Source organism: Triticum dicoccoides, unplaced genomic scaffold, assembly GCF_002162155.2.
Source record: "Triticum dicoccoides isolate Atlit2015 ecotype Zavitan unplaced genomic scaffold, WEW_v2.0 scaffold9276, whole genome shotgun sequence".
NCBI lineage: Eukaryota > Viridiplantae > Streptophyta > Magnoliopsida > Poales > Poaceae > Triticum > Triticum dicoccoides.
The window spans coordinates 11794-22436 of NW_021310916.1; the positions used below are offsets into that span (position 1 = coordinate 11794).

The 10643-nt window shown below is 44.7% G+C and overlaps 1 protein-coding gene across 1 annotated transcript; it reads left to right on the plus strand.

Annotated features, from left to right (window-relative positions):
• The first annotated feature begins 2877 nt into the window (after positions 1-2877).
• On the plus strand, positions 2878-4979 carry LOC119348454 (probable leucine-rich repeat receptor-like protein kinase At2g33170). Its single transcript, XM_037616556.1, has 3 exons — positions 2878-3202; positions 3663-4357; positions 4478-4979. The coding sequence occupies exons 2-3, from the start codon at positions 3706-3708 to the stop codon at positions 4846-4848; spliced, it is 1023 nt and encodes a 340-aa protein (XP_037472453.1). The 5' UTR covers positions 2878-3202; positions 3663-3705; the 3' UTR covers positions 4849-4979.
• The last annotated feature ends 5664 nt before the right edge of the window (positions 4980-10643 follow it).

Here is a 10643-nt window from a genome sequence, read left to right on the forward strand (position 1 = left end):
CACGCGCGTGGGCTACTCCTGGGCCTACTGTTCTGTGGGCTGCTATTCCCGAAACTATTTTGGAGCCCTCTCGTTCTCCTACACAGTCTAGCGTATGATCCTGAGCGAACGGCTGTGATACGCGCACCTCACCCCTCCCCTCCTGGCCTGCCTATTCTTGCTCCCATCCGTTTCCCACACAGATAACAATGGCGACGGCGGCGGCGGCGCCATCGGGGCGGGGAAGATGGCGGCGAGCTGAATTATGGCGAGTCCGACTTCTTCGTGTCGTCTGGCGCTGGCTGCGGTGTTGGCGACAATCTAGGGGCTTTTGTGCGTTGCGGATCCGGGAGACCGGAGGCCGTGGCGGTGGATCTCGCGTTCGAAAGCTTCGCCGGATGTGGTGATGGCGACCGGAGCGGAGTCGGAGTTGGGGCTAGAGGCCCTGTTTTCGGGTTATGGTTTGTGGTGGTTCATCTACCTTCGCGTCTTTGGTGTGCTGGAGCCATGATGAAGGTATGGAGCTGACTTTTGCGTGGGGATTGTCCCCTCGGTTCCCGTCTCATCGGGCACGACCTATTATGTGGCCTCAAAAGCCATAGATGGCGATGCGGGAAAATGGCTTCTTTCGGCTCGAGCAGACGACGAGCGGCCGGCCGGCAGGTGGTTAAGGCGAGCCTGGAGTTTAATGTTGTAAGGATCGTTGTGCTTAGGTTGCAGGGCTTGTGGTCTGTTTCAGTCTTTGTTTGTGTAGGGAGTGCTTGTATGTGCTGTTGTCATGTACTGCATATAAGAATATGAATACAAGCATTCTTTTCTAAATAAAAGACAATGGCGACCGGGGCGCATCAGCTTCCCATGCTTGTCGCAGCCTCCATGCGTGGGACCCAATTGGGCATGCTGCTGCCTTCCAGTAGAGTGCCAGATTCGTGTGGAGCGGCAGCAAGCAGCATGGTCCTCCCGGAGTCATCCACAAGTGCGGGCAGCAGCAGCGGTGGCAAATCCAATCCATATGTGCTTGTTTTCAGGAGTGAGCACTAAGTCGGTGGCAAATCAAACCGATCTGCTTATTCTACTTCGCCAAGACTGCAAGGTGTGTACTGCCTTCTATACAGTCTGTAGGAACAATATAGATAAATTAATTTGAACTTTGGAAGGATTTTATGTGGTTTTGGTTCTAGCATCTTCCTGCAGGAGTTCTGAAACTGGAGACGTCTTGGCGATGGAGGCCATGCATACAGTGGCGCTTAAGATCAGATTGTTTGCTGAGGAGGTGAACTAGATGGTTGGCATCGGTTCGTAGTTGTACTGAGGTGTATATGACCTTTATTATCTGGAACCTAATAACCTATGATAATTATTTAATGCTAAGTTTTTAACAAACAGCAGCAACATAGATTTAGTGTTCTTCTTTAATCACAGAATATTGTATCACCTCTGTTTCAAAATATAAGATGTTTCGTAGGCTAAACTAAGCATACCAAAACCTCTTATATTTTGGAACAGAGAGGAGTATTTGATCACTCAACTACATATCTTGAATGCAGTTTACCAGACCGAAGCTAGCAAATTATGGGCATATACCTATTCGTTTTAAAAACCTTTCAATTATGCACAGACAACTAGCAAATTATGAGCAATCTATGTATTTATTTACCGAACCTTGCAACTATGAATGGACTAATCGATCAATTGGAAGATAGTTTTGTTGGACCAACCATATGATTGCTCACTAAGCAGCATTTCAGCAAGTAGATAATAGTAATTCAGGTAAAGGTTCTTTTTGCTATGCAAAATATAAAATGGACAAGTCACTTTCTCAAGTAGTTTGGGATGTCCCTTGGGAAATAGTACTTGCTTAATCGATTTTGTTCGTAGTTCGAACATGGACCTTAGAAGGGTGATTTTGCTAGATTTGAGGTTAAATATATTTCTTTTTTGCAAATAAGTTATATATTCCTTGAACAAAAATCTACCTAATTTTATGTTGGATACCTTCATATATCTTCATATATTTGGCTAGATTGCTTTTTCATGCCAGATTCAGATCCAACCAAGTGACGATTCCAACTTGGTCACAGAATAAGAAAACGCCTTGCAGTCCTCTTCTACCACAAGCACATCACCTCTTCGGCTCTTCGTTGTTTCCCGGTATAACAACACTGTTCAAACCATTTCCTTGGAGACAATACATTTTAATTTGTCTTACAATACCTACAATTTTCTTCATACAACAATTCCTTCACCTGCCATTGAACTCCACCAATGCTGGATCTACAACAAATAGACAAGGAACCTGGAGGTTCACTCCCAATCTCTCTTTTTATGGAATTATGCCGCATACTATGTACTATGTATCATTATTGCAATATACAGGAATCAAGGTGATGCTGAGGAGATTTTCACTTCATATGATGTTTTGGTGATATAAACCAGCAAGAAGATCTTCTTAGAGGTATGTACAACTTTGTTTTCAGCTTCATTGAAGTCAGCTTTATTTAGACATGGAACACATTTGAAGGTAAACCTTTTCAAAATCCTCAATCGACCTGTTTTATATTGTACAGTTTGACATCTCTTGCACATGAATGACTATTCATTGATAGTGCCTGCAAAGATGTGACTGTAGTTGTTTCTTTGTCAGCACGATCATTCCTAAATTTGTGACATATAGATTGGCTCTCACGCATGCCATCTTATATCTAAGTAAATAAATTCATATTACATTGAAGAAAAGGACGGGCGCGGCAACGCGCACCATCAATGATCTAGTATGAAAGGAAAAGTTGGCAGATAGATAGGGTCCTCTGCTCAGCGACGTGGACATGGATGCATACCTATCACGTCACGTGAACGCTGAACCCCACACCACCTCATCTCTCTGACTCTCTCTACGCCTTCTTCTCCTCTCCACCATACATCGGCGTTGGGTTCGGCGGCGTCGATCCGGCGGGAGACAGGGGAGCCGGAGAGGTTGTCTGGTCTCCTGTCATCTCCGCTAGTCCATGATCTGTCGCCGCGAAGGCCGCCGGGTTTTGATCCGGACGAGATGAAGCTCTTGTTTCGCAGGCGACTTGGGACGGCTGGCCGTCCCCGAGTGGGCCGGTACGCCCACCAAGGCATGGTCGGGTTCCTCACCACTTCGAGCTCCCGTGCACTACATCGCCGCTACTTCAGCCTTTCTTCTCCAACTCCGACCGCCGCCGCTCGATCTCCACCGCCGGTGATAAACCGTCCACGTTCCTTTGCTGCATACGCTCCTCTCCTCTCCATCTACATTTCTCCTCAACTAATTTGGCGCCTCTTCTCTCTCTCTCAGTGATAAGCACCACTCCATTAAATTGATCTGCAGCTGGGTTCTTACTTGTGAATGTTCTCATCTGATTTGCACCAGTAAATGAATCATGTCGGAGCATGTCCCCATTGTAGAATATATATATCAACAAAAGTTATAGTAGTAGGTTATAATAGGTGCAGCCTACCGCCAGTTTCAGATCATAATTTCAGTAGTTTGATCTATGTATGGGAACCGTGGTGTTTCCTGTCAACATTTTGCTGTCAAACTAATTACAAACATGCATCTCTCCTTATTATATCTCTTTAGTAATTACTAGTATATATCTGTATACATCTTTCGAGAAGGAGACAATAATACTGAATACTAATAAATAATAGGTTTGCAGGTTGATACACGACCTCTTCACGCACTACCCAGTCGTTGAGAGAATGCAGCTCCGGAGGCACCCTGCCAAGACGCTGCCTATTGAGCTCAATGGAGAAGCCATAGTGGACAGCCTTACTGAAAATAATAAGAAAAGGGTGTGGGCTAGCAGAATGGTAAGGGATGACGAACTGTACATAATACAGGTTCAAGGCATTGTTGGCATCAGTCTCCCAACTACGCTGGTCGTCAAGAAGTGCCAGAACGTGAACCTAGCACTACAAGTGGATGACAATGTCAAGCACCGCTACATTTCAGAGATGCTCCTGTTAGCCAGCAACTCTCACGACAACATCATCAAAGTCGTAGACATCATCCAGAGGGAAGATGCCAATGCCATCATGCTCGTTTATGAGTATCCGGTGAATGGCAGCCTTCAACCCTGGCTGCACCAACAGATGAATGCTGTTCGGCCGCTGGGCTGGCCAGAGAGGAGGGTCATTGCCATTGGTGTGGCCAACGGGCTCTGCCACTTGCACCACAGATGCAAAAAGCCGATTATCCACCACAACATCAACTCCAACAACATCTTGCTTGATCAGAATTTCAAGCCTGTGATAGCCAGTTTTGACGCTGCACAGATGAACATGGCCGGGCTCGACCAACCGTTGCCAATTGTGGGCCTGCCTCTAGGGAACTTTGGTTACTCAGCTCCAGGTATGTTGGGCGATCGATGCACGCATTGGAATTCTGTCTTAACTTTTCTTAATTACAGGGAATTCTGTCTTAACTACCTTGGTCTTTTAATAACTAGCACTAATAAATGATTAACTGCAGAATACGGGGTCGCAGCAAGCGAGCTGACGGAGAAGGTAGACATTTACAGCTATGGTGTGCTGCTACTGGAGCTCGTCACGGGGCGGATGGCCAATGTAGCTGGAGCGGATGGTCATTTGGCGACCTGGGCGCGGAACAACTTCACTAAGCTGATGGCAAACCAACAGGAAATGTTCCAGAGTGCCGTGGACCGGGACATCCCAGATCAAGCGCGGTACATGAAGGAGATGGCAACTGTGTTCATGCTGGGTGTTGATTGCACCGCTGTTGATCCACAGAAAAGGCCGTCCATGTGGATGGCTCTCAAACGACTCCGCCGCGGCTACGGGCGCGGCCCATTCCGTGGCCTCCTCACCTGCTATCTGCTGTGATGCTTGTTGTCTTTTCTAGAAAGATCACGTCATGAATGAATTGTTCATATGATGACTCGGTTGAATAAATTTGTAGATACATCTCTGAGAACATTTTGCTGTCGTGCCTTTTTCTGAGAACATTTTGCTATCCTGTTGTTTTCACCTCTGCAATAATTTGCTGTCCTGTCTGTGTGCAAACTCTTCTTGCTGCAACTTGTGAGGACTTGAGCAAATAGTATCTGGCATATTGTTATTTGTTACATTCTGCAGGGTCATGTTTTATATTTACGTTCCTTCTGCCGACTGAAGCAGCACTGAACTACCGAACAGGTATTGAACATGTACTATATCTGTGTTTAGCTTGGAGAAAATCCATCAACGGTCATCACTATTGTTAGTTAGGGGTTCATTCTTTTTTATGGCCCCTTCTTTGCAAAATTGTTGTATGCACTATTATTTGTATTTTTCCTTGACTGTTTGTTCCTGACACCCATATTGCTTTTTAATCAGGGTGTCCCTGCCATATCCGTTGCTACAAATGCCTCCTTTCGTCAACCATGATCCACAAGCACTTATTATATGGCTGTCTTATAGCTTCATATGTTGTTCTTTGGATATTCCCAAAGAACAGATGCACAGAAAGCTTTCTTTCAGGAGATCAGACTGAACCTGATCGATAATCAACTGTCTCACGCTCTCTGCCATTTTGCGGTTTTCCTTAACAATCTAATATTATTCTTATATGTATCCCTTGCATGTAATCACAGACCACTCCATCTGCCTCCTCTGATATGACATTGCAGTAGCGCCTGCCAAGGTATGAATTTTTTTTCCAACCGGGTTCACACCCCTTTCCATTAATTTTGCAATCAACGGAAATACATCAGTCTGTTCTGTTTTATAAAGATCGCAAAATGAGCATCGAGCCGAATAGACCAACTACCAAGCAAAGGGGACTGAAAGGGGAGAGCGAGTTGGTGCATCGCCAGGAAACCCACTGCATGATAGCCCTATAACGGACCATCAGCCGTGGGGCGAAAACCTGGCGACACAATCAACCAAAGTTCGCTACAGACATAACCTGACTAGAGGCTAAACTTTAAAAGGAGAGGACCACTAGCACCAAAAGAGCAATCCAGCGGGCATCAAACCCTAGTGGATATAGGACAAGCTAAGATAGGACTAACAGGATCTAACCAATCTGTATACCATCCTCATCTCCCAGAAGAAGCCTTCCGCGCGCATAAGGTCTGTCTGTCAGTGCCGCTGCCACATGAGCCAGCCTCTTCACACCAGCCTGGAATTTCCTCCTGTCATCCTCCTTAAGTAGCCCTGCCCAGTATAACATAAAAGAGCAAGTGGTGAAGACGGCCTCCAGAGGAGAACGAGCATTATACTTATCAAAAGTAGTTTTGTTACGAAGGCATCAAATCCCCCAGCACGCTGCAGCAATAATCATCATATAGAACTTTTTGCCTCCAGGAAGCAAATTGTACAACCAAGCTAGACTTTGCCAAATTGATCTGGGAGCACAAGAAGCCCCAGCAGTTAATCCCAGCACGCCCCAAACTGTGCGGGTGAGAGGACAAGTGAAACAAAGGTGGTTAGCAGTTTCCACATTAGTGCAAAAAGAGCACACAGGATTTCCTGGCCAATTCCTCTGCCGCATGTTATCGCGCATGAGAACAACATTTTGGAATAATTGCCATAGGAATATTTTTATTTTCAATGGGATCGCCGCTCTCCACACCCATTTATAATTGAGGCCAGACAAGTCTCTCTCCAGCCACTCATATACAGATTTAGTGGTGAATCTACCTCCACTATTCAAGAACCAGGAGATAGCATCAGGGTTCTCATTCAGAGGCTTTTTCTTAGCCTCACACACCATCCAATTCCATTGTTCCTCCAGCTCTCCAAAGAGCCTACGTCTGAAGGTTAGATTATAGTCATTGTCTACAAAGGAGGCAACAATACAGTCTTGATCTTGACAGATATCATACAGAACAGGAAAACGTTCTCGCAGGATACAATTATCCAACCATGGGTCGTGCCAAACCCTTGCCAAGTCCCCTTTGTTAATAGTGATTTTTCTCCCAGCCATATAAGCATCTTTGACCTTCATGATGGATTTCCAACAAGGAGAATCAGAGAAGCGACTGCGGATGTTCGCGACAGTTTTGTTCCTAAAATATTTCACACGGACGATGCGCTGCTATAGCCCATCACCAGTTTCCAACTTCCACCACCACTTCACAAGCAGGCAGATATTTTGCTTGTGAAGGTCTTTTATACCCAAGCCACAATTTTATTTCGATCGGCAAATCCTAGTCCATTTAAGCATATGATAAGCTTGCTTCTTGTTCTTCCTCCTTCAAAAGAAGCGTCTGTGATGTTTATTGATTTTTTCTATAAAGGTTCTGTTAAAAAGAAACATCGACATCAAGTAAGATGGAATACCATCCAAACTGGAGTCTAGCAAGGTGAGCCTAGCACCAGAGGAGGCTACATATGCCACCCATGCATCCAATTTCTTAACCATCTTAACATCCAGGGAATCCAACTCAATGTTCTTAAGAGTGGAATATGTAACTGGAACTCCCAAGTAGTTCATAGGTAAAGACCCCACACGACAGCCAAACATATCAGCATATATCCTGTCCGTGTCATTATCCCCTCCCACCACAAACACTTCGCTCTTATCATAGTTAATCTTTAACCCAGACATGAGTTCGAAGAGATACAACAACAACTTGATGTTGACAGCTTTGTCAATATCATGTTCAAAGCACAGGACAGTATCGTCCGCGTATTGAAGGATGCCTATCCCTCCTTCTATCAGCCCAGAAGCTAGCCCCTTAATGAGATTATTTTTATGGGCAGAAATGACCATCTTAGTCAGGCACTCTGCCGCAAGATTAAAAAGGAATGGAGAATGTGGGTCACCTTGTCTCACCCGCTTAGCGCTCTGGATATAAGGTCCTATCTCATCATTGATCTTAACACTAACCGTGCCATTCCTAAGGATTTGAGACATCCACCCGCACCACTTTGAGTTAAAACCATGTTTAACATGACAATCCAGTAGGAACTCCCAGTTGACTTTGTCATAGGCTTTCTCAAAGTCAATCTTAAAGATTACTCCCACATCCTTTTTCACATGAGTATAGTGCAATACCTCATGCAAGGATAAAATGCCGTCCACAATGTGCCTCCCCTTAATGAAAGCATTCTGCTGGATGCTAAAGATTTTGTTAGCAACCTTCGCAGCTCTAAGATCCATAACTTTCGTGATCAATTTATATGGGCATCGCAGCAAGCAAATAGGTCGATATTGCTGTATTCTGTTTGCCTCCGGAGTTTTAGGGAGTAACGTGATAATGCCATAGTTCAAGCGTTGAACATCTAATTTCCCCTCATAGAACCACTCAAAGAGATTGAACAACTCCGGACTCACAACGTCCCAGCAATGTTGATAGAATTCTGCAGGAATATTGTCCGGTCCAGGAGCGCGATTAGGTTTCATCGTAAATAGCGCTGTTTTAATTTCCTCAAGAGAAAAAGGGCGGGTCAGGTACTCATTATCCTCAGGCATGATATTTTCATCTGGGGACCACAATGAAGCATCAATTTGACAAAAATTACCAGGGGCTGGTCCAAACAGTTCTCTATAGTAGTTAGTAGCATGGGACAACAGGTTTTTGGTCCCTTCTACAATCACAGTACCACACTCCAATGAAATCATGAAGTTTTTCCTACGACGCCCATTGGCCACTTTGTGAAAAAGTCAGTGTTGTTGTCCCCTTTTAGGAGCCATCTCCCATTCGAAAACTGGTGCCAATGGGTCTCTTCATCGATATACATGTCATTAAGCTCTACTAGGATATTCAACTTCCTAGTATAGGCCTCCCCACACAGGTCATTTTCTTCTTCCATTCTCTCTAGCTCCTGAAGCTTGAGTCTGATAAGATTTTTCCTAATCTTATTCTGACCAAAAAAGTTGGATCCCCATCCTTTGAAGAATTTCTTAATTCTTTTCAACTTGATATTTAAAATATCAATAGGATCACTAGTGTAAACAGGTTGCGCCCAAATTACTGCTACTAGAGGAAGAAACTCAGGATTGCTCAACCAAGCATTATCAAATTTAAAGCATCTACTACCAGGGGTTCTAGGTGAAGCCACCCCCCCCCCATCCAGGAGTAAAGGATTATGATCAGAGATCTCCTTGACTAATTTTTTAACAGACACAAGAGGATAAAGGTCCTCCCAGTCCGAGGACATTAAAACTCTATCCAGCTTTTCCAAAGTAGGGTGCTCCTGTTTGTTCGACCAAGTGTAACAACCTCCTGACATATGAATCTCCCTCAGCCCCAGCAGGTGTATAACTGAGTTGAACACATCAGAGAAATGAGACAAAGGAGTTTTCTTGTTCTTCTCTCCACTATGACGAAGGATGTTAAAATCTCCACCAACTATATAAGGAATAGTGGTCTTGTGGCACATAGATGACATCTCTGCTATAAACTCCGGTTTATTTTCATCCTGAGCTGCCCCATAAACTACCAGCAAGGCCCAACTACAACTCTTGCTCTTATCAAAGAGATTGATTTGTACAATAAACTTCCCATGCTTCACTTCTATGATATCAAACTTATCTTTATTGATCCCACAAAGGATGCCCCTAGATTTCCCCCTAGAAGGATTCCACTCCCACATAAATCTTTGGTGTGGGTCCAATTTTCTAAAAAAAAGAAGGAGTATAACTACTCTTCATAGTTCCTGTAACCCAAGGAAATCTACCTCATTGCCATTAATCATGTCAGTGAGGCAGGTAGACATGCCTTTCTTACCTACCCCCCTACAATTCCAAAAAAGGCCAATCATTTATAACGATCAGGTTTATCTCTCACCCTGGTAGGTCTGCCAGGATTCTTAGCAGCCCTACCCCCCTCCTTCTTCTGACTTCTAGTCATGGGTCTAACAGGGTCTTTATGGGGCGAAATGACCACTGTTCGTCTTCGCTGGTTTCTCTTCTTTTTTTGTTTGGATTGGACAAGAATAAAAGGTTCCTCCTCATCTTTATCTTCCTCCCAAGTTAAGGACAGAGGAACACTGTTGCCCAACCCATCATTAATAACAATCTTGGGGGAATCTCTTTCATTTTTCTTATCTAGAAGTAAATTCCTTCTAGCTGACGGATAACATCAACAGTATCAAAGTTGTCATCAGGAATTTGTACTCCCATAAGGGAGGCACGCAAGACAATTTCAGTATTAGATAGCACAGAGAACTGATTTTTTGTGTTGAGCATATTTTTACCTTCAAGGTCTCGCTTCTTCATTCTATTAGTAGCCCTGTCCTCCATCTTTTCCAGCTTCTCAAAACGTCTTCGTGAAGTTAATTCTTCAGAGGTCACCACTTCCCTGAGAGGAGACCCAGTGGGCGATTCAACAGTGTAAGCACTGCAATCCCCTCCCCCCTCTGTCGAATCTTCTTCAAGAGGGACGATATGAGGCAGAGAGTGTTGGGGAACGTAGTAATTTCAAAAAAATTCCTACGCACACGCAAGGATCATGGCGATGCATAGCAACGAGAGGGGAGAGTGTTGTCCACGTACCCTCGTAGACCGAAAGCAGAAGCGTTAGAATAACGCGGTTGATGTAGTCGTACGTCTTCACGATCCGACCGATCCAAGCACCGAATGTACGGCACCTCTGAGTTAAGCACACGCTCAGCTCGATGACGATCCCCGGACTCCGATCCAGCAGGGTGTCGGGGATGAGTTCCGTCAGCACGACGGCGTGGTGACA

Bases quoted from the DNA above. Each gene is read 5' to 3' on its own strand.
- LOC119348454 (XM_037616556.1), top strand. From the start codon at position 3,706: ATGCAGCTCCGGAGGCACCCTGCCAAGACGCTGCCTATTGAGCTCAAT. The intron at 4,358-4,477 runs GTATGTTGGGCG...GATTAACTGCAG, and splicing joins CTTTGGTTACTCAGCTCCAG to AATACGGGGTCGCAGCAAGC.